This window comes from Gymnoscopelus microlampas (genome assembly GCF_963454915.1).
Source record: "Gymnoscopelus microlampas genome assembly, chromosome: 12".
NCBI lineage: Eukaryota > Metazoa > Chordata > Actinopteri > Myctophiformes > Myctophidae > Gymnoscopelus > Gymnoscopelus microlampas.
This window is the reverse complement of record NC_139949.1, coordinates 15,080,338-15,107,107: the sequence shown is the minus strand read 5'-3', so window position 1 is coordinate 15,107,107 and position 26,770 is coordinate 15,080,338. Positions and strand designations below refer to the sequence as shown.

Here is a 26,770-nt window from a genome sequence, read left to right as displayed (position 1 = left end):
GAAAACCACTGCTTTAGAAGGGTCTAAATTGAGTTGACCCTTACAAGTATGCAACTCTGACAGTATACAAATGGAACCAAATGGATCATAATGGGTCCATTTGGTTCCATTTGTTTACTGTCAGAGTTAAGGGGAGACCTTGAAATGCAAAAGTTTGAAATGTAAAAGTTTTCTCTTCGATACAGAGGGCAGCAGTACCCAACACCAACAGTGGGAGGCAGCAATACGCTGACAGGCGTTCAATCTGCCGGAAAATCAAGAAGGAAGCAGCAGAAGAAGAAGAAGAAGCAAACAGAAGAAGAGAGAAGACAGATTGAGCATAAAAACAACACTAATGTTACTGCCGAGGAATTAAATGTACCGTTTTTACACTGACTACGGATATAATCATTTGGAGGATGTGATAATCGTCATGTAATCGTCCATATTAGAGCACGGAGCTGACATCAAGACGTGTGTTGTTGCCCTGAGAGCGAATGGTAAGACAATTATTATCACATCCAGCTACAGCCAGTGGTGTTGCCATGTCCGCTTATTATAAGCGACTTTGGGGTTGTTTTTCTGTACTTGCTTGTAAATATTGGTGGTTGTGGATTTCTTTTGGGCTTGTTTCTAAAGTATAGTTGCTTATTTTGGGCTTGTTTCCTAATGTTGTTTAAGCCAGTGGTTCTCAAACATTTGCATGGCAAGGAACCCCCAGATTATGTATTTATTTGCGGACTGTCTCCATCTAAAGATATTTTATGCCAGCGACCCCACCCCCCTCATTCAAGATTTGTGTTGTTAAAATGCTTCAAAAATATTCCAAATTTGATTTAAATTTCTTCAAGATTAGATCGGCTATTTTCAAATAGTTTAACGTTTTCTTATATGTTGAAAGGGCTTCTTTTGGGCTTGTTTTTTTGGCCTTGTTTTCATAGATTCGGTTGCTTGTTACTCTCGCGAAACCTGGCAACACTGGTGGCTAGCTGCTGCTAAATGGACGACATGCTACTGTTATAGCTACTGAGAAAGATTGTCTAAATGATGCTTGTTTGGCGTTTTAAAAAAAATAAAGTGGGAGCTTTGATCAAAATGAGTGTCCTTTTGAAGAGAGATGGTGTCGATGAGATTGCATTAATAACCATGACAGAATAAGAACAGAATGTTTCCCCCCTCCCCTTTCCCCCTACTCTGTTTATATTATAGCGTTTTATATTTGTGATTATATTAAGAAAAACATGAATTGAATACATAGAACCACAATGGAAACAAGTCCTCAGGACTTTTTTAGTGTTATCCTTTTAGCCCAAGTTTGACTGTACTCGTGCTGTTTACATTTCTGTCTAATAAAATATATAAAACATTAAAAAAAATCATAACTGAGAATGTACAAATGGAACCAAATGGACTCGATTATATAATAGGCGTATAGGGTCCAGTTGGTTCCATTGTACACTCTCAGATTTACAGACCTGCAAGTGTCTAATGGGCTCTATACCCCTTAACAGACGACGTCACACTGATAAGAACCAGTATGCGTGCAACCAGTATGCGCGCAATGAAACCCATTCGGTCAGGTCTTGCTAGGACGCGCCTCACTAGTCAACACACAAGAGGGGTTGGGGTGTGCTGTGCTGAAACCATAGACTGTATAAATGAAGGCTGAAACCAGCGCACCCCAAAACAACAGGTTGGGAATTGATTGCGTGAAACAATCACCTGTGCACCCGGTCTCAATGTTAGTAAACAAATATTATGAAGACATTCACAGGTGTTACCAATGATACTAATGAAGGCTCTGTTCCATTCTGGTCAAACAGAGTCAGGGTGCTGATATTGTGCATGTTGGACCACTGGAAACACTGTTAGACCAGTGTGTCTACAGTTGGGGTCCAGGGACCCTCATGGGCTTCCAAATGGCCCCTTACAGGTGTGTAACTCTGAGAGTGCATTTGGTTCCATTTGTACACTCAGAGTTATGGGGGTCGTGGAAACCACTGTGCTACACTAAACGCAACAGAGCCTTCATTAGTATCATTGGTAACACCTGGGAAGGAATTTAAGGAAGTGATAATATGGCTGCTGTGCATGGAGCCTATTAGTGATGTGCTCACATCTCAAAATATGTTGTTCCAGGGACCCCCAGAAGGAGAGATTTGTGTTATAAATTTTAGCTTTAAAAAACATATATTCAAAGATTTGCAAAAAGATTTTTGAAAAATAGCAGATCTACAAGCTCTCGGTGCTGCGCTATGATGAGCTTGTAGATCTGCTATTTTTGAATAGCCAAAGAAATCTAAAATGACACAGATGTGTTCCCGTTCTTAATGGGTTAAGTAAATATATAATAAATGGGCTTGATTGCAGCTCCTTAACAGCTTAAACATTTCAGGCAGATTAATCCAAATGCTAAGTGTCTGACATTATAGTATAATGTATAGTAATGATGTGTTTTAATTGTATTTCCACCGTGAAGCCCATGATTCAGCTGGAGAAACCAGTGCTGACTGGGACCATGCCTGTGGTCTGGCCCACCCTACTGGACCTAGGCAGAGATGAGTGCAAAAGAATTCTTCGTAAGCTGGGTAAGACCACCAACAAAACGTGCTGCAACAGTTTCTGGAAGTTATGAAGCACAGAATTAAAGATGATGATGAGAAGAATGTTTTGTGTCGGGCAGCTTATTTTGGAGTTTTGAAAGGCTGAAGTGTTCGTCGTATTCATATATTTTCTTTTTTTGAAACTTGGGTAATAATTTACTGGGCTGTAATAGTATCTAGGCCTGTCATAATTATTACATAATCGTCTAATCGCAATTATTTGAGATAATCGCAATTATTTTTGCATAATTGTCATAATCGTTTCCATTTTGAAAAAAACATCTCACATTTTCAAATGTTAAAAAAGCAGAAATAGCAGATCTACAAGCTTACTAGATCAGCTATTTCTTCTATTGTACGTGTATAAAATGATTAAATATGTCAATAATTCACGTTATTTGTCATATCTGCCCTGTGCAGTTTTTTATTATGAAGTCTAAACAGAAATTACATTTGCATTGATATGTTAATGTTTCATGTTGTGAATTATGTGTCCATATATTTCCCAGAACTGGAGGCTTATGCAGGGGTTATTAGTGCTTTGAGAGCCCAAGGAGATCTATCAAAGGACAAGAAGGATCTCCTAGGAGAGCTCACCAAAATTCTTGGGTAATTCAGAGCTGTGTTTCAGTTTGTCTTTTGCAAAGTAGTGTAACATTATTACATTATTTTAGTAAAATTGTTTTATGTAACACTATTGCTGTGATGTAACTAATGGACTCCCGTAGCCGCCATTTGTATCCACAAAACATCCATGTCCAATGTGTTGGGTTTAAAATGTGCTTTACCTCCCTGCCCACTAGTATCTCAACAGAGCGTCATCGTGCAGAAGTGCGTAGGGCAGTGAATGATGAGCGCCTCACAACAATTGCATATCAGTAAGTATATACAATAACTGTTGGGCTGGGCAATATGTCAATATTATATCGATCTCGATCTATGAGACTAGATACAGTGACATCTGCAATTTTGCATATTGTGATATCACATAAGTGTTGTCTTTAACTGGTTTTAATCACTTCCCTATTTTATACTTAAAACAAATAATTTTCAAATAAAGAATTATAATTCACAATATTAATGTCACAATATTGATAACAAGCTAATTGTTCAAAATTATAATGAGATTAGATTTTGTCTATCGTCCTTAGTAACTGCCTAGTGATTATTACATATCAGTAAATATATACTCTTAACTGCGTAGTGATTATTAGACATATTTTGATTATACACAGCTGGTTCGGCTTGCTACCCAGCCTTTGCTTCATACGGTACATGCTTTACCTTTAAAATCGAGTAAGCTGATAATCAAGCTTGTCAGAACTTTACCAATCTGCAACAACTTTGTGTGTGGAAGGTTACACTGTATTCACACAATATATTACACAATTGTCTGCAAAGGTGTTTACAGTATTTCTGTTGAATTAACAAAATTCTTGATCCAGGATATAAAATACTGAACTCCTTCTTTTGCAGCATGTCCGGTCCTAACAGCGCTTCAGAATGGTCCATTGAAGGGCGACGACTTGTCCCCTTAATGCCAAGACTGGTCCCTCAGACAGCATTCACAGTAACTGCCAACGCAGTAGCCAACGCCGCAGCCAATCAAAATGCCTCCCTCATGCTACCTGCTGAAACAGGCAACAAAGAGGGTAGGGTCAATTCTCTTTGAGTTATAAAAAATCAGTCTGTCTGTCTTCATTATAAACACATATCAAACCTGATTTATTATGTTTTGATCTTTTCTGACCGTTTAAAATATTCTTTGTAATTAATTCACTTATACTCATAAGTCCGACTTATACTGTTACCATCCATGCTGTTTATTGTAAGTTCTCCATAATAGACGCCCCCCACTCCCTGCTATGGTATACAGTAGTTAATCACATTACGAATGAATCTTGACAGAATCAAACCTGTCTGATGAACCACCAGACTTTTTCCCTACAGCGATGTGCACAAATTCTCTCCCCCCTTTTCACCTTCATTTCTTGAACACAGTGTTAGACCCTTCATTTTAACTCACGCCCACACACAGCTTCCCCCATCATTCTGCCATCTGCATTACGACGATTTAATTTAATATTCTTTCTTGTGTATTTCAGTTCATATGTATATTATCTAGAATTTGTTTCTTTTTTTAACTTTTTGTATTGAGGTGAGTTATTTTTTGCTTCACACTTTTTTTTTTTGCTGTGTTTTTTTGCTTTGTATTTATGCCCCATTTGTGCACAAACTAAACAAAGGGCATCATGTTGTTATCCTCCATGTAGTGGTGGTGTGTTACTCCTACACGAGCACCACCTGTACCTCCACCAGCGCTACAGCCACCAGCGGCACTATGGGAGCTGCAGTGAAGTCTCCACGCCCACCTAGTCCCGCCTCCAACGTGGTGGTTCTGCCCAGCGGGAGCACTGTCTATGTGAAAAGTGAGTCTCCAAAATAATCTGTCCCTTTCTGTTTCGACGCCAGTATCAGTTAAGAGGAACTCACCGAAATGAAACACTGTAACTGATCTTAGCTTTTGTGTAATAGAAGAACACATTGGAGGAAAGAATCCTGACAGTAGAAAATGACCTGTGAACAACATACTATAACTAACAAGCACAGAGACTAACTAACTAACACACACGAAGACTAACTAGCAAGCCCAGAGACTAATTAACTAACAAACAAGCACATAGACTAACTAACTGACAACAGTGATGTAAAGTAACTAAGTACATTTACTCAAGTACTGTACTTAAGTACAATTTTGAGGTACTTTTACTTTACTGGAGTATTTCCAATTATCTATACTTTTAGCTCTACTCCACTACATCTCAGAGACAAATATACTTTTACTCCACTACAATTAGTTGAAAACTTGAATTACTAGTTACTCTGCAGATATAAATTATTACGTTATAAACATACTTTAACCACTTTAGCCCTATTTTAAACCTAGGCTTTTACTTTTGGTACTTTTAAGTACATTTTGATACCAATACTTTTGTACTTTTACTCAAGTAAATGTTTAATTCCTGACTTTTACTTGTAACAGAGTACTTCTACATTGCAGTATTGATACTTGTACTTAAGTAAAACATTGGAGTACTTTTCCCCCCACTGACTAACGAGCATATATGTTAACTAAGTCAGAAGCACAATCCCTGGTTCACAATCCCTGCAGTCTTTTTCCTTAACGTTCCCACTCACCTCTCCAACGTTAAGGTGTCAGCTGTTCGGACGAGGACGAGAAGCCCCGCAAGCGGAGGAGGACCAACTCGTCCAGCTCCTCCCCCGTGGTGCTGAAGGAGGTGGTCACCAAGGTGGCTCCGCCCATGCCCAAGAACATCACCGTGCCCGTGAGCGGCAGCCCCAAGATGAGCAACATCATGCAGAGCATCGCCAACTCCCTGCCACCGCATCTGTCCCCGGTCAAGATCACCTTCACCAAACCCACCATCCAGACCACCAACACCACCACCCAGAAGGTCAGTCCATACATACTGTACATACTGAAATCATCTGTCCCATGTGAACTTGCAAAGTGACCTTCAAGTTATATATTCATAATATAAATGTATGTGTACTTGTATCATGTAGAATAATGCATTAATCAATGGCTACAAAGTAATGCTTTGGCAGTGTGCATTATTCTTTTTATAACTGTATGGCTCAGAATTGGTTATTCCGCTTATTCCACAGCCAGTTACCTACAATATACAGTATGTAATGTTACAGTTTATTTATATTTTGAGACAATATGCTCTTAAGAACCATAATTTGCCCCTATGTACAGTATGTCAACCTTGGAATAAACATTAATTGACAATTCCAGCAAGTGGTAGAAGTCATAGTAATGACCTAGAAACAGTTGAGTTAGACAGACAGCTGACTTCGTCATTGTGCTATTGAGAAAAACTATTGTTTTATTTGAAAGTTCCATTTTGTGTGCCAGTGTTAATGTCTTGACTGAGATTTGTGGTTGCATTTATGCACAGGCGGTACAACGGCATGCAGATACTAACATAATGTGAACCGGATTACTCCAAAACTGAAGCATGGAAGTCCTTTTTAAGGGTTCCAAACATTTGTGTCCTCTGTGTTGTCCCCGATCAGGTGATCATTGTGACGACTTCTCCGAGCTCCAACTTTGTGCCCAACATCCTCTCCAAGTCTCACTCTCACCACCACAACGCCGCAGCCAACATGGCCAAACTCGTCTCCAGCTCCATGCTGACCGCCTCCACCCAGAAACAGACGGTGGTGTTTCCAGGCCACGCCAGCCCCTCGACACACCCCAGCCCGACGGTCGCAGTCACTAGCGTGGTCGCTTCCAGCCCCACTGTGGTCATGTCGACGGTCGCATCCTGTACGTTTGTTGTTCTGCACTAAAATGAATACGTTTAGTATGTTATCCTCAAGAACTCTAGGGAACAAAATAGGACATGTTCACAGGTGGGAAGCTGGCTGGGGTTTGTGTCCTTGACGCTGCACTAACTGAAATCTTGGGGCATTCTATTATGTTTGTGTGATCTCTTATGCAATCAATTGCTTAGAAGTTTATTGTCTATGAACTCTAATTTAGTTTCGTATTTGTTTGTGATCTGGGGTTGGCCTCTGAAAGTGTACTTCGATGACATCAGCCTGAAACAGTAAAATATATTAAAAAAATAGTTCCGTAGAAAATATTAGGCGAACATTTTCCTTTCAACTTCAGGGGCATTTTGATTGTTTTTGTTTTAATGTCAAATAATACGGTATACTATACAGAAATTCCTCAAAAATGATCTTTCCCATCTCAGGTATCCCCTCAGCTGGTGTGAAGGTGGCCACAGCCAGACTTCCCTCACCTAAGACTCTGGTGGGCTCTCCCACCCAGATCCTGGCCCAGTTTCCCAAACAGCAGTCTCCCAAGCAGCTGCAGCAGGGCTCCCCTATGGGCATCACCAGTATCAGCCAGGCTCAGGCCTCCAGCAACCTCCCGCCTGGCTCCAAACCCACCATCCAGATCAAACAAGAGTCGGGTAAGAAAGATAAGACTGTTTTGATGAGAAAAAAAACTCTACAGTGCTGTTTTTTTCATATGGAAAATTATAGGCAAGCCCATAGCTGTTATTCACGACTGACATGGTGTCTGCATTCTGTGTGTACGTTCAAATGTGAAACGGTGAATATGAAATGTTTTGTGTGTCCGTGTAGGAGTGAAGATAATCACCCAACAGATGCAGCCTAGTAAGATCTTGCCCAAGCCTTCGTCTGTGGCCCTGTCCAGCAGTAGCTCCACCCCCATCATGGTCGTTAGCAGCAACGGAGCCATCATGACCACCAAGCTGATCTCCCAGCCCACGTGTGAGTGTGTGTGTGTGTGTGTGCGTGCGTGCGTGCGAGCGAGAGAGATAGATCATCACTGTTGTGTTCCTTATTTGCCCCATCTGTCTAAAACCCAGTTGCATTTGATAACATTTAGGGGTATTTTTTTTTTATAAAGTCACGATTACAAGTTTAAGTTGATGATTCATTGTCACACAAATTATTGCGATTAATGATTTAATTGTGTTTTTGGCATTGAACATATTAATCAAAATTTCAGATGGCCTTTAAGGCTTCGTAATCAAAAATTGCACAGGGCAGATATGACAAATAACTTAAATGTACAAAGAAATTACTGACATATTTAATAATTTTACACTTAATGTTTTTTTTATAGCCGAAATAGCTGATCTTCAAGCTTACAATGCGTCACTTTGTGACACATTGTAAGCTTGACGATTATGCAAAAATGATTGCGACTATCTCAAATAATTGTGATTAGATTGTAATTATGTAATAATTGTGACAGGCCTAATAAAGTCATCAATGTATAAATGTACTGTATGATGCTTTACAAAATGTTTAGGCTTCTATTACTAGGTGTTGCCCCTGAACGTTTAGTTTGATGATGGCATATTCACCCGAGTCTGATTTCAGGCAATTCTTAGTTGCATTTCTAACATTGAATGTTATTTTTTCATGTAAGTATTCATATCATTCTTTAACAGCCACGCAGACCACCTACTCCAGACCCACCATGAGCCCTAGCATCAGCAGAATAACGGGCTCCACAGCCGGAGCCACCTACGTCAAGACTACCAGTGGAAGCATCATCACCGTGGTCCCAAAGTCTCTGGCCACGCTGGGGGGCAAGATCATAACCAGTAACATGGTGTCTGGTGAGACACACACACGCACACACACACACACACACACACACACACACACACACACACACACACACACACACACACACACACACACACACACACACACACACACACAGGCGGTGGCTTAGGAGTTAGTGACCAACTTTTTGGAACCAGATGTTTCCTGGTTTGATCCTGGCTTTGTGTCGAAGTGTCCTTCAGCAAGACACTGAACCCAAAGAGCTGGATAGTTCCTTCCATGGTTGCCTCTGCTGCCGGTTGGTGAATGTATTTACCAAATACAACACACACACACGTGTAATTTGTTTCACACTGCCTAGAAAATGCTCTTGAATGAAGCGATTTAATCCAAATAAGATAAGACCCTTTATTGGTCCCGCTGGTGACATTCAGGCGCCAAATACTGTACAGCAATAAAAATAAAAAACGGGTTAAATGGCAAGGAAAATAGTACAGTAGATACAGTGTGATTAAGAGATATCACAGTCAAGGCTACACCATCAGTAAGGTGGCAAAAAAAAAATCTCTCACTCTCTCAAAGATTTGCACACATTTTCACGATTTTTCAATAATAGCTGATCTACAAGCTCATAGCGTGGCACCGATTGCCGCGCTATGAGCTTGTATATCTGCTATTTTTTAATAGCCAAAGTATAAAATATGGAAAAAGGGGTTCAAATTATTATGATGCTTTATTAACAGATTTTGCTGGGGACCCCCTGGTATCCCCCCCAAGGACCCCTGGGGGTCCCCAGACCCCACTTTGAGAGCCAATGTTATACATGACCTGATATAACCCTCTGTTCCAGGTACGACCACTAAGATCACCACCATACCCATGACCTCCAAGCCCAATGTGATTGTGGTCCAGAAGACCACGGGGAAAGGAGCCACCATCCAAGGGTTGCCTGGCAAGAGCGTTGTCACCACCTTGTTGAACGCTGGGGCCAGTGGAACTATGAGTCGAGTTGAGTTTCCATTCAAGGACTTTCCATTCAAGGTTAGGGCTGTCACCATTACACATTTAAGTTGACGATTAATTGTCACTCAAATAATTGCGATTTAACAAATTAATTGTGTGTTTGGCATCGAACGTTGGAACATAAAATTAATTTAAAAAATATTTCTGTTTGCCTTTCAGGCTTCGTGATCAAAAAATGCACAGGCCAGATATGACGAATAACTTAAATATACAAAGAAATTATTGACATTTTTAATAATTTTATAGATTTGAAAATAGCATAACGATTATGACTATTATGAAAAAATAATTGCGGCTATCTCAAATAATTGCGATTAGACTATTATGTTATAATTGTGACAGGCCTATTCAAGGTGTGTTGTTTTGTATACGTCAGGATTATTGAATGGCGGTGATTATTCAGCCATCGGACAGCTTTGGTGAAGGAAACAATTAAGCTGTCAAGCTTATTTTTACCATAACCTTAACCACACCAGACCCATGGCTAAACGTAACTATCCTAGCAGTTCCTAACCTTTAAAAGCTACAATCCTGGACTTATTTTAAAATTTCAAAAGTCATTTTAACCAATTTGTTTGGTAATGTTCATGTTATTTGAAGCTAACGGCACAACGGATTGTAGTTTGAACTTCACAGCAATTGGCTCTCTCCTTAGGGAGAGTGAGAACAGATACTGTACAGTGGGGCAAAAAAGTATTTAGTCAGCCACCATTGTGCAAGTTCTCCCACTTAAAAAGATGAGAGAGGCCTGTACTTTTCATCATAGTTATACATCAACTATGAGAGACAAAATTAGGGGAAAAAATCCAGAAAATCACATTGTCTGATTTTTAAACAATTTATTTGCAAATTATGAGGAAAATAAGTATTTGGTCAATAACAAAAGTTCATCTCAATACTTTGTTATATACCCTTTGTTGGCAATGACAGAGGTCAAACGTTTTCTGTAAGTCTTCACAAGGTTACCACACACTGTTGCTGGTATGTTCCATTCCTCCATGCAGATCTCCTCTAGAGCAGTGATGTTTCGGGGCTGCCGCTGGGCAACACAGACTTTCAACTCCCTCCAAAGATTTTCTATGGGGTTGAGATCTGGAGACTGGCTAGGCCACTCCAGGACCTTGAAATGCTTCTTACGAAGCCACTCCTTCGTTGCCCGGGCGGCGGGCGGTGTGTTTGGGATCATGGTCATGCTGAAAGACCTAGCCACGTTTCATCTTCAATGCCCTTGCTGATGGAAGGAGGTTTTCACTCAAAATCTCACGATACATGGCCCCATTCATTATTCCCTTTACACGGATCAGTCGTCCTGGTCCCTTTGCAGAAAAACAGCCCCAAAGCATTATGTTTCCACCCCCATGCTTCACAGTAGGTATGGTGTTCTTTGGTTGCAACTCAGCATTCTTTCTCCTCCAAACACGAGAAGTTGAGTTTCTACCAAAAAGTTCTATTTTGGTTTCATCTGACCATATGACATTCTCCCAATCCTCTTCTGGATCATCCAAATGCTCTCTAGCAAACCTCAGACGGGCCTGGACATCTACTGGCTTAAGCAGGGGGACACGTCTGGCACTACAGGATTTGAGTCCCTGGCGGCGTAGTGTGTTACTGATGGTAGCCTTTGTTACTTTGGTCCCAGCTCTCTGCAGGTCATTCACTAAGTCCCCCCGTGTGGTTCTGAGATTTTTGCTCACCGTTCTTAAAAATAAAAAATAAAAAAATGATCCTACGGGGTGAGATCTTGCGTGGAGGAATGTGCCAACATACCAGCAACAGTGCGTGGTAACCTTGTGAAGACTTACAGAAAACGTTTGACCTCTGTCATTGCCAACAAAGGGTATATAACAAAGTATTGAGATGAACTTTTGTTATTGACCAAATACTTATTTTCCCTCATAATTTGCAAATAAATTCTTCAAATTCTATTCAGACAACGGATTGTAGCTTTAACTGTAATTAATTAATTAAACTTAATGAATTAATTAAATCACCATGTGATTGCCCCCGACAATCAAAAGTTGAAGATCACGGTGGGTCCGACGGTGTACATGATGTTTGTTTTGCATTTAGGCAGACAGTAAAAAAGAATAAAGATGCCTAGTATAGGATATGTATCCACTGACTTTACTTGTCCCCCTCCTTTTTCCCTCAACATCAAATCTCTTTGTCGAAAATAGCCGATCCACAAGCTCACAACACATCACCTGCACCGGCAATGAATACTAACCTGACATCCACCAGATGGGGGCGGTCTTGACTTCACAGGTTCACAATGTGAAACAAATGTGACGCAAGCTTGTTCCATCTGGGGGAGTCAGTTCAATTAAATACATCATTGACAGAAATGACAGGATTTTGGCCAGGCTGAATCCATGACTCTGTTGTGCATTTTGAGATCACTGAGTGAGCTAATTATGGTGTTCTCAAGTTACCTGCCTGGTCAATAAAACCACGTTTCTTTTATTATATTGATATTTGTAAATCTTCATAATAATATGACATTACACAATAATTATCCACAACACAGATCTCTGTCTTACCTGCATGTAGACTATAGGATATGTTGCTCACTGAACCTTGTGCTTCCGTGCAGCAGGGAGATAAGGGCCTTCAGGCTGTGCAGGGAACTAAGCCAGCCATCATCACAGCCTCCAGACCCATCACCAAGATGATAGTCACTCAGCCTAAAGGCCTGATCTCCGGCTCCCAGGCCACCACCACAAAGATCATACCCACCAAGATAGTGTACGGACAGCAAGGCAAGACACAGGTCAGTAACCTCCTCTATTCTCTTCCACCGTCTAATCCAGTCATTTTGAAACGTTTTAATTTCAGGGACACTCAGACTGGTATTTCATTGGGCCCCCTAACTCTGAGAGTGTACAAATGGAACCAAATGGACCCAATTGTCCACTCTGAGTTACAGACTCGTAAGGGTCCATTTGGTTCCCAACTATCAATCATTTAGCTGGACCCCACTTTAAGAACAACTGATCTAATCAATTCTGTCTCACGATGCACGTGTACTTTGACTTTGTTTTTGGTTTACAAAATATGCTGTATATGGTGTTTAGTATATTGTATTATAGGTTTCAACTAATGTATTGTCTATTCAACTTGAGGTTCAGCTTTATTGCCACATCACAAGTTTACAGGTCTGAAAGGTCTCTCTAAAAGCGTGTAGTGAGCTTGTAGATCTGCTACTTTTGCTGAATGTCCGCCCCAGAATAGGGACAATAGGGTTAATGTGGTTAAAACGATCAAAATCGCGTATGCTACATGCAAATAAAAATGTGGTCTCATCTGCGCGCCCCCCCCCCCCCCCCCCCCCCCTCCTGCAGGTGCTCATCAAACCCAAGCCGGTGTTCCAGACGGCAGTGATGAGTGAACAGACCAGACAACTGGTCACGGAGACGCTCCAACAGGTGGCTCGCTCTGCAGACCTGGGACACGTCCAGAGCTCTGGACAAGAAGGCCTGGCGAAGGACGAGTCCAGTAGCTTGACGGAGAGCAGCGCACCCCCTGAGGAGGCCTCCCACAGCAGTGCACACGGTATACAAGTTACACATTACAATTTAAGCATTTAGCAGACGCATTTAGAGACTTGTAAAGTGCAAAGTTGGAGAGTAGTTGTTTTTACATGGCATGGATGAGAGATGTATGACTTTTTATACGTTTTTGAACATCAGAGTACTAGTATTTCATTTAGAGAGGAAACGGGACCTGTAAAAGCATTTTCACATGACTGTGTGTATTTCATTCTCTGTTAGTCATAGTGGAGGCTGACATATCGCTATGCGAGGTTAGAGGTTTTTGTTCACCTGTCATTCAGAAAAGTGGACTAAACCACCGCTCATCCCTTAACAAAACACTTAAAGTATTCTTCAGGCAGGCCAAAGAACCGAAAGCTTGAAATAAATTGGATACTTGCACAGAGTTTTGAGTGTGCGGTCGCTGCTTGCTTTTGTTCATCTGTCCTTGAAATATCACTGGGCTTCATTTGCTGACTGCCTTCCCTGATATTTCTATGCAAAGTAATGCAAAACACATGACTCCAGTCTTAGCTATAGACTAACCCTGTGTCTTCCAGAGTCAAATTAAAAGTCCTTCTACTTGTTTATAAAGCTCTCAATAGGTTAGGGTCAGCTTGCATCACAGAATCCCTGTTGTTTTATGTTCCTTCTCGAGCACTAAAAGTCCTCTACTGCAGGCTTGTTAGATATACTTACCTTACTGCCCTTTAAGCCGGCTGGCATGTAGCCTAGGGCAGCAACAAAGGATCTTCACTCCTGTCTGTTCTGGGCCAGCGTCTCTTGTTAGATATGCATGAGCATAATCCTACCCAAAAGACTGTAGATGCAGTGATGCAGCTTTCTTCAAGTATGCTCCCAAATTACGTAAGTCCTTACCTAAAGAGATTAGAGAGACAGGCTCTGTTGAAGCCTTTAAACACAGCTGAAAGCTGTAGCATTTTGTTCTTTCTTATTAATTGCCTTTAAACACAACTGAAAGCTGTAGCATTTTTTTCTTTCTTATTAATTGATTTTAATTATGTGCTTTACTTAGAAGAGAAAGTATTTTTCTTGTTTGCGTCCTTTGAATCTGTTCCCTGTTTTTGTCTTTGAGCTGCACGTTTTGTATGATGTATGATTATTATTATATTATTATACTAGAAGCAGAACATTTGAAAGGCTTTCCAAATGTCTGGTCCTGCAAGGGCTAGGACATATTTTTGGATGATTCACAGAATTTCACACTGAAAACTTGCCAAATTGTTGTATGAAACCCCCTCTTTTTTCCTCCATTGTCTTTGCCAGACCCTCAGCCTGTAGTACACGTGGTGTCCTCCAGGGAGCAGGACTGGACCGAGCAGGAGGTTGCGACGGAAACTAACCCCACTACTACTACTATTATCTACCAGGATGTGTCTGGTGGGGAATCCCAGTCTGCCACCTCCACCATCAAAGCCCTGCTGGAACTGCAGCAGACAACAGGTCACTATCTCACACACTGCACAACAAAGCCATGTTGTTATTGGTTCTATTTGCAAGTTAACCCTTTTGTTGTTTTAAACACAATTGCAAATGAAAGAATACATACTGTAACGTGTGTATATATACATACAAAATAGCACATCTATTTTCTATCTATTAATTTACAAGACCTGTGTATGTCTGTCTGACTGTCCTGGACATACTGTAACTCGAGTGCCGGTTGACCTCATATACACTGGGGGTGAACAGTGGCAAACCGTTTCAGAGAACCGGAAAACCACAAATGTATCCGATTCTGCCGAGGATGCATTGAATCTCTGTGTGTTTGGGTGGAGTGTAGGCTTTCCTGATAGGCCAACTCGCCCCGTCGGCTTCATAGATTGGTGGAGTTTGGGTCACATTTGTGCGGCTTTGCAAATATAAGTGGCAACCTGTACAACCTTGAACTCCATTCGTAACATAATAATAATGATGTTTCCATATAAATGGACAGTGTGGTTAAGTACTACTACTTGAATATGAAAGTTGTGTATGTCACCCAGGTGAAATCCTTATGTTATTACCATGGCAAAAATCCCCGCAAAACCATTGAAAAATGGCAGATGTACAAGCTGCGACCCGTTTTGATCTTGTAGATTGCCTATTTTAACCTTTTTTCTGTGACACCGTAGTACGCTGTAATCTAACAATTTATGGAAGGATTAGCCTTAGAATCATGTGTAAAATGCATGTTCATATAGTCAGTAAACCTTTGAATAAGCAAAGCTCTCAAATACTCAAATCTCAAGTGGGAGTTGAGAAATCTATAATTATATCCAGACAAGGCTTTTTAACGAGAGGCTGGATAAGAGCCCATTTGAAATATGATGGAACAGGTCCCGTAGGCAGTGAAGGAAACGACATTAAAGCAAACTGTTCCAATGGGCTCCTTTTTATAAGTCTAGCTGTATGTAGGAAACATGATGAGCATTTCTTATTAAAAATTAATTGGTCATCGTCGTACTTAAATAAGAATAAACTCCAAAAGTGTTTGTGCTGATAATTGCAAAAGCTCAGAGAAAACATTTGGCGTGTCCAACTGTTGTGTTCTAATCACAATCAGGTGTTGGAATCTGATTTCATATGTTCTCTATTTTCTTGGTCAAGCAAAGCAGTTGGAAACCACATTGTGGGCACATAACCGTGTTTCCAGTAAAATGCACAACTAGGAACTCAATTGCCAAATATTTTGTAATCCATCAGCCAAGCAGCACTCACACTGATTTAAAACCAGAGATAAACATTAATAAATAAATATAATCAATCATGTATTTTGCTTCCCTACGTTGAGAGTTTGTCTTTTTGTTGAACGCAGAGTGCGGCGTTTTATGACCTTTTGGTGTTGGATTACTGATAAATGATACTCTTTGCTTACCACTGCAAAAAAGAAACAACCTATGGAAATTGCATCCATCTTTCTACTGAATAAACAAATACTCTGTTGGAAAGGCCTAACCTTTTTGAATGCTATTGAGCACATATAAATCATGGCAACCTTAAGGAATTTCCCTCACACTGACCCCATTACATGTGGTTAGATAGATAAATAGAGATAGATACCGTAGAACTTTATTGATCCCAGGGGGAAGATTCAGTTATCATGGCAGGACCGCAGTTGAAAACACAGGAGTGAGTTAGTTTGTTTATTTTGGTCATGATTTTGTTTTAAAAACAAAACAGTTGAACATACAGTACAACTTAGTCAACAAGATAACTATTTGGCCGAAAAGGTATGTTCTGAAGCCGAAGCTTATTTTGCCCACCTTATTACCATTTAAAATAAATTGTCTCAGTAGCAACGAGATACATATAATAATACAAAATAATAAAAACAATATGAGTAAACAGGCAGTAATACACAGGGATTAGAAATAGGGTAAATTATTATTGTTTATTGGCAGAGGTACATTTAAATATATTGAAAACGATAAGGTACTTTCTCTCGGGTGAAGTTACAGTATCTATATTGTCCTCAACAGTTGTATTTATTCTAGATAAGACTTTTTTATTAGTCTTTATTTATTATGGGGAAGTCCACTGAATGCTTGAATGTTCCTTTACAGAAACCACCTGCTTCACCCTTATTAAATTACATACATTGACACCTGGGAGCTGCCCTGTACCACCACACTTCTGCTGCCAGTCTAGGGAATCGCACTTGTGACATTCTGGTAGACAGTTTCAACCGTATAGTTTCTGCGACAGTTTCTGTTGTTTCCCAGGGGAACGGTTGCAAACGTAATGCTCATCATCACCCCTGACTTCAGCAGTGCAAGTATCAAAACTTGAGCGCAGTTTGAACCACTTAAACCCTATATACTTTGTTGACTGGGGTCAACAAACTTAGTTAGTTAGTTAGTTATTTTATATTTTTTTGTTTGTTTGATTTTTCCTTTTTTACTGATGTATAGTTTGTGTCAATGTTTTGTTGCCCGTTTCCTTTTTGTCTTAGTAAAATGTTTTTGTCCCGATGTTGTATTTCGTGTTTCTGTTGTTGACATGACTACATCACTGTGGTGTCCACATGAAAAAAAGTGTGAGTTTTGCCCCCCTGACAGTGAAGGAGAAGGGGGAGCCCAAACCCAGGCAGCACACCATAGACCTGAGCCAGATGGTGGTGCCCATCCAGCTGGCCCAGGAGAGGAAGCAGACCCAGGAGTCACCCAGGCCCTCCACCTCGGAGGCAGAACCCAGCGCTGAGTATGTCACAGCAGGTAAGCCTGTGCCAGATTTATGGGTCCGATGCTGATCCCAATTTTGGAGAGCCCTAGGCCAGTGGTTTCCAACCCTTTTCATATCAAGGTCCATTATTTATTCGGCATTTGAGCCACGGACCACCGTTTGATGAGATTTAGACTCTCAGAACCAAGATTGTTATCGTTGGATAAGATTTTGTCCACAATTCCATGCTGTATTGATGTTGGTACCAATAGGAGAGATAACAGGCAAACATAGATAATAACAATTCTATAATTAAGTAATGTTTAACAATAATTTAACTCTTGAGAGCGTAAAATGAAACCAAATGGACCCTTAAGGGTCCATTTGGTTCATTTTACGCTCTCAAGAGTTAAAGACCCATAAGGGTCCATTTGGTTACCAACTCTCCATCATTTAGCTGGGGACCACCTGGAACCCCCTCAAGGACCACTGGAGGTCCCCGGATCACTGGTTGAGAACCACTGCCCTAGACCATCCATATCCGATGTTTTGAGCTGTATTTATATTTTTTCTCTAATCAATTTGAAAAACTTTACATTCAATTAAAGTTTATATTTAAGAACATTTAACTTACAAGCAAAGAAGGGGTTGGGCAGACTGCTGTCTGTCTTTTAAAAAATGGTTAAAGATAGACATAGTAAACCCCTCACAAGAAATGTGTGCAAAAAATGAGCTGTCTACTCAGTCTAAGAATACTGTGCTTCACAACTCCTCTTAGTGCACACAGGCATTTTAATCAGAAAAATGTTCTTCTGGTTGCCTAGTAACTGTGCCAGTTATAACCAGCTGCAGTCCAGACTTAGTCGAGCTCTTACTGGCTACGGTATTCACTAGGTTGCTGCTATAGGGTTCCAAGACCCGTAGGGTCCATTTTTACTCTTAGAGGGGTTTACATCAACACTCCTGATTTAGCTGTGTACAGGACGATCTTTATAACAGCATGATTTTCACTGTTTTTCAGTGTTACCTCGTCTGCATGCTACACAGTTATGGGGCCGTGTCCACCGAGATGTTTCTTCCTGAGCGCAGCATATATATGTTTTTAATCGTTTACAGTGCGAGCGACGCATTTTGGGAAATGCCAGGCAGCCAGATACAGAGATCTCCATATATGGGCATAGAAGGGACACAGACAGACAGACAGACAGACGGGTACAACGGGTACTCTGACAGCGGGTATTACAACACCGGGTGGGGCATGCATTCACAACTTGCATTGCTCCCGACTTGCATCTTTCCCGAGTCTAGTATTAGGCGTGTCACAATTATTATATAATCGTCTAATAGCAATTATTTGAGATAATTGCAATTATTTTTGTTTCCATTTTTAAACATTTTCACACATTTACGAATATAAAAAAAAGCTGAAATAGCAGATCTACAAGCTTACTACACATCACAAAGTGACACGTTGTAAGCCTGTAGATCTGCTATTTCTGCTATTTTCACATGTATAAAATTATTAAATATGTCTAATTTCTTTGTATATTTAAGTTATTTAAACAGAAATAAAAATGTTATTCATGTGAACCAGTGTTCAACGCCAAACACACAATTAAATCATTAATCGCAATTATTTGAGTGACAATTAATCGTCAAGTTAAATTTGTAATCGTGACAGCCCTATCCAGTATTTATAAATGAGAAGTGACCTGACCAGGGGGTTTTCCTCGCACAGGTAAAGGTGGCCGGGTGGGCGTGTCCTCTGACGATGGCGAGGCGGTCCTGTCCTCCAGTCAGCCGCAGCTGCTGGCGAAGCCCTTCAAAGCCATCATCAGCCAGGTGACGGTGGTCAGCAAGGCCGTCGCCACGTCCTCCGCAGCAGCAGTCCTCCCCGCCGTACACCTCAGCCAAACGGTGAGGACACACGCCGAGAAATAACCACACGACAGTAGGTTCAGTCGATATCCACCGTGCACTATGGCCATGCAAACTCTTTGTGTCATCCTATAGTCCCTAGACCCTGCATGTTTGAATTCACCAGGACCGGTTTATGAGACTGCTGTGTGTTCAGGTATTGCTAGAAACAATGCTGTCAGTCTGTTAACCCCCCTTGTGGGACACATTGTGTATGGAGCATGTATGCAGTGTAGACACGCTAGCCCAAGCCTTTCAAGTCTCAACACAGTGGATGTATCATTACACAGCAGTTTTTTTTACCCATCTATAACACAGTTGGTCTGTATGTATGTATGTATGTATGTACAGTGTGTCTCCACAAAAGTACACCCTCTGTATGTCCCCGTCAAAGTAGACCAATCACAGCAAACTACATAGCTCATTTGAAGCTGCTACGCCAATCCTAGCTCACCTCATGCTACCAAGTTGGCGTTATCACATAAGAGTAACATTGGTGCTTTGTTCACAAACTGCACACCTACAGTAGTAGATTGCACCGTTATTAGTCTGTGTGTCTTGTTTGTTCTTGGGCAGCCTTCCGACAGCGTCCTCAGTAAAACCGAGACCGTCCTGGAGGCAGGGGAGCTCGAAGGCGACACCTTGGACCCCCAGACCGGTTTGTTTTATCGCTCCAGCCAGTCCGCCACCACCACGGTCCACCTGCAGCAGCCCACCCTGTCCTCAACCCCCCAGCCTCAGCCTCAGCCTCAGCCTCAGTCCGCCAGCCAGTCCGAACCCGAGCAGAGACGCCAGGCCGCGCCCGTCGTCGTCGCCGCCCAGCCCCCTATGCCCCAGCTGCAGAGCAAGCCCCAGCCCAGTCAGCCCTGTTCCTCCACCTCCTCCTCTTCCTCCTCTCCCTCCTGCGCCTCCTTCTCCCCGACGTCGACGAAGAAGCTTCCCAAACTGCAGGGGCAGCTCCCGCCCAAGCCCCAGATTCAGACCCCGAGTCAGAGTCTAGTTGAGAGACCAGCACCTACGCCGGGTAGGCCTGTCACAATTATTACATCATCGTCTGAACACAATTATTTGAGATAATCGCAATTGTCATAATCGTTTCCATGTTGAAACATTTTCATACATTTTCAAATATATAACATTTTGTGACGCGTTGTAAGCTTGTAGATCTGCTATTTCTGCAATTTTTACATGTATAAAATTATTAAATATGTCAATAATTTCTTTCTATATTTAATTATTTGTCATATCTGCCCTGTGCAATTTTTGATTACGAAGCCTTAAAGGCAAACAGAAATAAAATTTGTATTCATATGTTCCAATGTTCAATGGCCAAACTCACAATTAAATCGTTAATTATTAGCAATTATTTGAGCGACAACTAATCGTCAACTTAAATTTGTAATCGTGACAGCCCTAACGCCGGGCCAAGGAGCAGCAAAGGCCCCCGCCCTGAGTGTCCTGACCAAGCCCCTGGTGACGCCCCAGCTGCCGAAGCTCCAGCACGCGCCCACGTCGCACCACAGGCCCATCCACACCGTCATGTCCCAGCCCCCGCCACTGCAGGCCCACCATCCTATCAGTGCAGAGAAGGCCTCCTCCAGCCAGGTGAGTAGGACTGCATACTGCATCACATGCCTTTTCTTCATCTACATTTACATATACTGTATGCATGTCAATAATTTATTTGAGTCAGACCGACATATCGGTATGGTTGGTATATCAGCCATTCTTTGACTTTTTGGACAACATAGGTATTGTTAATTATGCAGCTGATGTGTTCCAATTTTTGAATAGGGCTTAAGTGGTTAAATAGAATAACGTTCAGTTTGTGTGTGTTTAATCTGTTATGTATTCTATAGTTACTTGTTAAGGGGTCAAGGAGCTTTATTGTCATTCCATTACGGAGCGAAATTTGTTACCCAGGTCCTGGTCATGGCAGAGTAAATAAATTGCTTGTTCAATAAAGTTAAACGTTCTTTTTATATATTGAAGTTTAATATGTATATACTTTTTTATCTATCTAAAGGTTACGTGTTTATTTATTTATTTATTTGCTTGTCAATCCAAAAAAATAGTCCACAGTCCTCAACCACTGTCCAAAATCCTTTCAGCATTGGATCCCAAAAATCTAGCATCAGTCGGGCGCTTATTATTGTAGTGTAAGAGACGTGTGCCTTCCTCTGGATGCTAGAGGTCAGTCACCCAAAGTTGATTGGAACTGTACCACCCAGCGCTACTGTATATCTCATAGATGTAGAGGGTTTCTGGATAGCTGATTCTGATCGTTTATAGTTATTCTGGTACAAACAAGTTAGGATGTATTTCAGAGAAAACACTCATTTCGATACAAAGCACAGCTTTTTATCCCAGGCACTTAAGAACTATCTGGTCTCATTTATCGATCTATTCAGTCTCAATCTAAACGGTCTATTAGCAATTGTGGGGTAACAGTCGAGCACGCTGTTTTCAATTTAATATTAGAAAACTGGCAATAAAAGCTGTGGTTTTATGTGGGTGCTCCGTGGGCTGAGGCTATGGTCTTTTAACCGCAATACCTCAACAAAATGTTATAGCCCTTCAGTGACATTCTACGCAATATGTACCTTTGCCAGATGGTTATGAAACATTTTTGTTGTTCAGAGGATGCAGCCTACGTCAAGCTTTAGGAGTAGAGATACAGCGTTTAGGAACTCTGTCTAGAACTCCACTTCATGAACTTTTCTTTCGTTCTCAATTTCAAACCTCTTTATTCCAGCAGCCAATCATCACACAGAGTGCCACTGTCACCAAGATCACCTTTGGCAGCAGCCACCATTCATCGGCGGTCTTCAGCAGCGGCGAGGCCACCGCCAAGCTGATCCCCGAGTCCAGCTCCTCCGGAGGGAAGCCCTCCGTGTCCGACATCCTCAAGATCTCCATGATGGAGGCGGAGATCGACCCGAGCGTCGAGCCCATGGTGGTGGACTCCTCCAGTGACTGCAGCCCTCTGGGGAAGCCCCTGGCGGTGGGCGTGCAGGCCGTGTCGGGGGGCCAGTTCATCAGCAGCTCCGGGTCTTCCCTGCATCACGCCCACCCAAAGGCCCAGCATGGCCAGTTCAGCCGCATGCAGGGTCTCACCGCTCAGAGGAGCAAAGAAGACCTGGATGTAATTGAGGTATATTTTGACGATTGATGTTGGTGTTTATATTGAAATCAAATGTAACATTTTGGAGAAACATTATTGGTTGAGATATTGAGAATCTTTCCTTTTTATAAACCAGTCAGCAGTCTGTGTAATTTATCATAGTAACAATTAATAAACTTTTGCAGGTTATTCATGTCAATTACAGACGGTGGGAGCATATTTCTCAGAGCAACACATTTAATTAGAAATAAAAAGCTAAGTGGATCATGAATTTGGGAAAGAATCGTATTTACGATTTAGCTGATGCAATGGTACCACACTGGGGCCAATGCAAATGTTGGATTTTCACAATGTATCTGTCTTTCCGTCATTGAACAATTGTCCACAAGGGGGAGTTGCATTTCTGCTCCGATGAACGGACACTCCATTGAAATGAATGGACTTGCAGTGTATCTCTTCGTGACAGAGTGGTCAGTTGTGAACACAGTGTAATGAACTGTTTGCAGTCCAGTATATTAAATCTCTGTATGATGATGTACAAATTACAACAGACTTTGTCGTGTGCTGTTCTGATGGCCAAGTCTAAGGTGAATTCACTGTAAATCCCAGTTTTCACCGTTTCTGAAGCCACACATTGCACACCAACAGTACCAGTATGTATGCCAACATTTACCCCTGAGATCATGACTATTCCATTTCACATGGCATTGAGGCTTCACCTTACCCGTTGTCTTTTGTCCCTCTCCCTTCAGTTGTCACCGTAGCTGTATCCAGTTTCTCGCCGCTGTGACAGCAGTATATTTTATCCTATATCATCTTACACTTAAATTCCCTCATCCTTCCTGCTTTTTTTCCCCCTTTCTCTTTTTTTTGTTATTATCCTGCAGGTGATTCCTCAGTACTCCATCTTGCCAGACTCCAGCCAATCCAACGTGGTGGTGGAACCCAGCGGCTTCCTGGAGATCACCAACTACACCAGCCAGCAGCTGGAGGAAGACAGCCCCATGGAGCAGGAAGTGGACAGCAGCAACGACGAGGCCCCGGCCACCAGCCCTGCAGAGGACAGCTCTGACCAACCCTAGCCCCCCCCCCCCTCCAGACTGACAGTACCACTGCCAGACATCCACGGTACTCTATACATGACGAAACCCCCAAACGTCGAGTACAGCAGTGTTTTTTAATTTCAAGGATCTCCGGTTTAGTATGCATTAGGCCATGGACCCCCCCTTTTGATACAATGGATTTATCTCTGCCCCCCCCCCCCCCCCCCTAGAGATGTTTATTTAACTCTGATACTGCACAAGTGGCAAGGGTCCGTTTTGGTTCCATTTGTACACTGTCAGAGTTACAGACCCTTACGGGTCCATTTGGACTCCTCTTGGACCTGGTGTTGAGAAACAGTGGATTATATAAGAGGAATGGCGGTCTCAAACGTCACCATATATTGTTTTGGATTCAATAATTTTAACTCTTGTTTTGCAGTGAAATGCTCTAGATATTCAACATAGGAAGAGAAATCTTTGTTTTTGTACAATAATGAAGACTCGAAAATCTGATGTCAGTGTTTTATTATTTTTTCATGATTACCATTGAAGGGCGTTGGCCTGGATGTGACATACTGTACTGTATGTGAGCAAGGAGGATTGCTCCCTTTCCGCTTCATCATGATCATCTGAGGAAGAATCATTCAGAGACACGTACTGTATGAGGGGAGATGACAGAAACATTGCTCACAAGACAAAAGCATGTCGACAAAGCAGCCCAGTACAGTTTTGCTCTTGAATCTCCACGTACCTTGAATTATACCCCATTTATTTCAGTGACAGTGACTTCACAGAAGGCATTGTTGCAGTGTTTTCAACAGCATTTAGTCTCCTAACCCTTAAGCCCTTTTTTTTACTACGATGGTGTTGCGTGACAAAAATAGCCGATGTACAAGCTCACAACGTGACGCGTTGTGAGCTTGTTGATCGGCATTTTTTGGCGGTTTTGAAAAAAATGACAATTTTTGCCTGTAATGAAATGCCCTACATGGGGACGCCATTTAGATTCCCCCCCCCAGTTATTGTTTTTGTACAAAGTAACTATTCCAGTACAGATGGACGTGTCCTCTTGGTAAAACCGAAGAGACAAACGCATAAAAAAGGCAAACACATTTGTGAATGTGTAGAATAGTTTTCTAAAATGTGAAAAGAAGATGGAACTAAATTAATTTCTTACCAGAATGTAGAGCTGAAACCACCAGTGGGCCCAGGAAGAAGGAACAAGGCCCCGACGCGTGTGTTTATCGTCCATTTTAACTGATGTGCTGTAAAGAAAATGTATCCAGTGATGTACCACTTTTTGTAAAGATAATGTTAATGAAAATCCAAATGTTGAGTGTTTGCTTTTGCATAGTGCATTCAAGCTATGCATTTCTTTTATACGTTTTCCAACTAGAGGACTAGTAAAGTAAAACGGTTAAAATAATTTACTCTGCTTAATAAACCAGCTAGTCGAATACATCAAGATGTCTTTGACATGTTTGTTTACTAGCTAATTCAACTTGTGAGCACAAGTCAGGAAATGTTTATTCTGAGCACGAGCTGTTGTAGATAGTTTATTTCTCCACAAGGAAGACATTATTTTCCACAATTGGTGCATACATAACACAAACAAGCAAGACAAGAATTGTACGGAATACAAAATACAGGATTTACTGGAACACTTAATGACGGGGGTCACACAACAGAGACCGGTACATGGACTGACACTCTACACACCAGACTGGATTTCTTGTAACTTAAGAAGAAGATTAATTAGTATGGTCTTTTGTTAACTGTAATCTCTTGCACAGTCAAACCAGTTCATCTGAAGCAGTGCCAGCTCTGCCAACCGTTTTGTGACTGTGCTAACCCACAGAACCCATGGTCATGTGCACCAAGTACACTTGCTTGTGGTCTTGGGACAAGTATCCCAGCAGTACAGGCACTATTATATTCATGTATTCAGAAAATCAAGTTTGAATTCATCATTTATGTTGACTGTGCCTACCTCCGTCTCTCATTCTCTCTTGACAGGACATTTTACAGTTGGCCAGACATGTTGAGGCTCTTTAGTTTATGATGACCATATGGGTCAACTTACTGGGGTGGTTTATGCAACACTGAAGAGTTATGAATCTACTAATGCTGGAGTCGAAACACAAATAATTCATCATGGCAGAGTCAGTCAGTGACGACCAGTTGGGACATAAGTTACACAAGAGGTACATTTATAGAGAAAGGAGAAGTGCACTTGTGGGTCAAATTCCTTTTCTTACGTATATAAACAGAACGAATGGACTTTTTGAAATTCTCAACTTTGACCTTTTGGGATAATTGAAGAGAGAGTCTGGACTTGAGATTCAGTTGGTGACTAAAATGTCTCAAATTTCTTCACCACAGTTACCGGCCCGATCTGGCAAGGCCTGTTTGTTTCCAACCATGAGCAATGTCAACGCACCAGGGTTCAAGTCTAATGATTATAACCCGCAAATTCATCAGGTGAGAACATCTCCCTCACTCTCCACTCTTACTCACTACAAAGAAGTCATTATTGTCTCATAATTTATCTTGTGGGGAAGTCGACGGCCTGTGGGCTTGTTTGGGTGGGACTGTGGATTCTTTGGGTTTGAGAGAGCTGGCCGCGCAGTCCAGCCTCATTCTGCATTTGGCAGTGGTGTAAAGTAACTAAGTATATTTACTCAAGTACTGTACTTAAGTACAATTTTGAGGTACTTTTACTTTCTGGAGTATTTACAATTGTCTATACTTTTACTTCTACTCCACTACATCTCAGAGGCAAACATTGTACTTTTACTCCACTACAATTATTTGAAAACTTTACTTACTAGTTACTTTGTGGATATACATTTTGACATTATAAAACATACATTAACCACTTTAGCCCTATTTTATACCTAGGCCATTTGAAAATAGCCTGCTATTTTCAAACATTTTAGTACTTTTACTTTTGGTACTTTAAGTACATTTTGATACCAACACTTTTGTACTTTTACTCAAAGTCAATTTTGAATTCCGGACTTTTACTTGTAACAGAGTACTTCTACATTGCAGTATTGATACTTTTACTTTAAGTAAAACATTTGAGTACTTTATCCACCACTGGCATTTGGTCTGTTCCTTCCCTAACTTTGAAAGTGATCCGCAGGGCTCCTGAGGGGCTGAGGTCCATCCTTGCGGCCCAGCATTGGTTGGAGCTGACCCAGCGACATGTGGCTCTGTTTAGGAGCATGCTAACTT

At 41.4% G+C, this 26,770-nt stretch overlaps 1 protein-coding gene across 2 annotated transcripts; it reads left to right on the top strand.

Moving 5' to 3' along the window:
• The first annotated feature begins 280 nt into the window (after positions 1-280).
• emsy (EMSY transcriptional repressor, BRCA2 interacting) lies at positions 281-25,219 on the top strand. Of its 2 annotated transcripts, none has more exons than XM_084073810.1 (21): positions 281-479; positions 2,459-2,567; positions 3,092-3,191; positions 3,386-3,460; positions 4,059-4,234; positions 4,856-5,011; positions 5,796-6,058; positions 6,687-6,939; positions 7,373-7,594; positions 7,770-7,919; positions 8,609-8,779; positions 9,580-9,770; positions 12,346-12,522; positions 13,094-13,304; positions 14,570-14,746; positions 17,344-17,499; positions 19,185-19,363; positions 19,940-20,387; positions 20,775-20,968; positions 22,122-22,517; positions 23,375-25,219. In XM_084073810.1, exons 1-21 carry the CDS (start codon positions 477-479, stop codon positions 23,567-23,569), a joined length of 4,002 nt encoding a protein of 1,333 aa, XP_083929936.1. In that variant the 5' UTR covers positions 281-476; the 3' UTR covers positions 23,570-25,219. The 2 variants fall into 2 exon arrangements, with proteins under 2 accessions (XP_083929936.1, XP_083929935.1); XM_084073809.1 differs by having other exon boundaries at positions 22,119-22,517.
• The last annotated feature ends 1,551 nt before the right edge of the window (positions 25,220-26,770 follow it).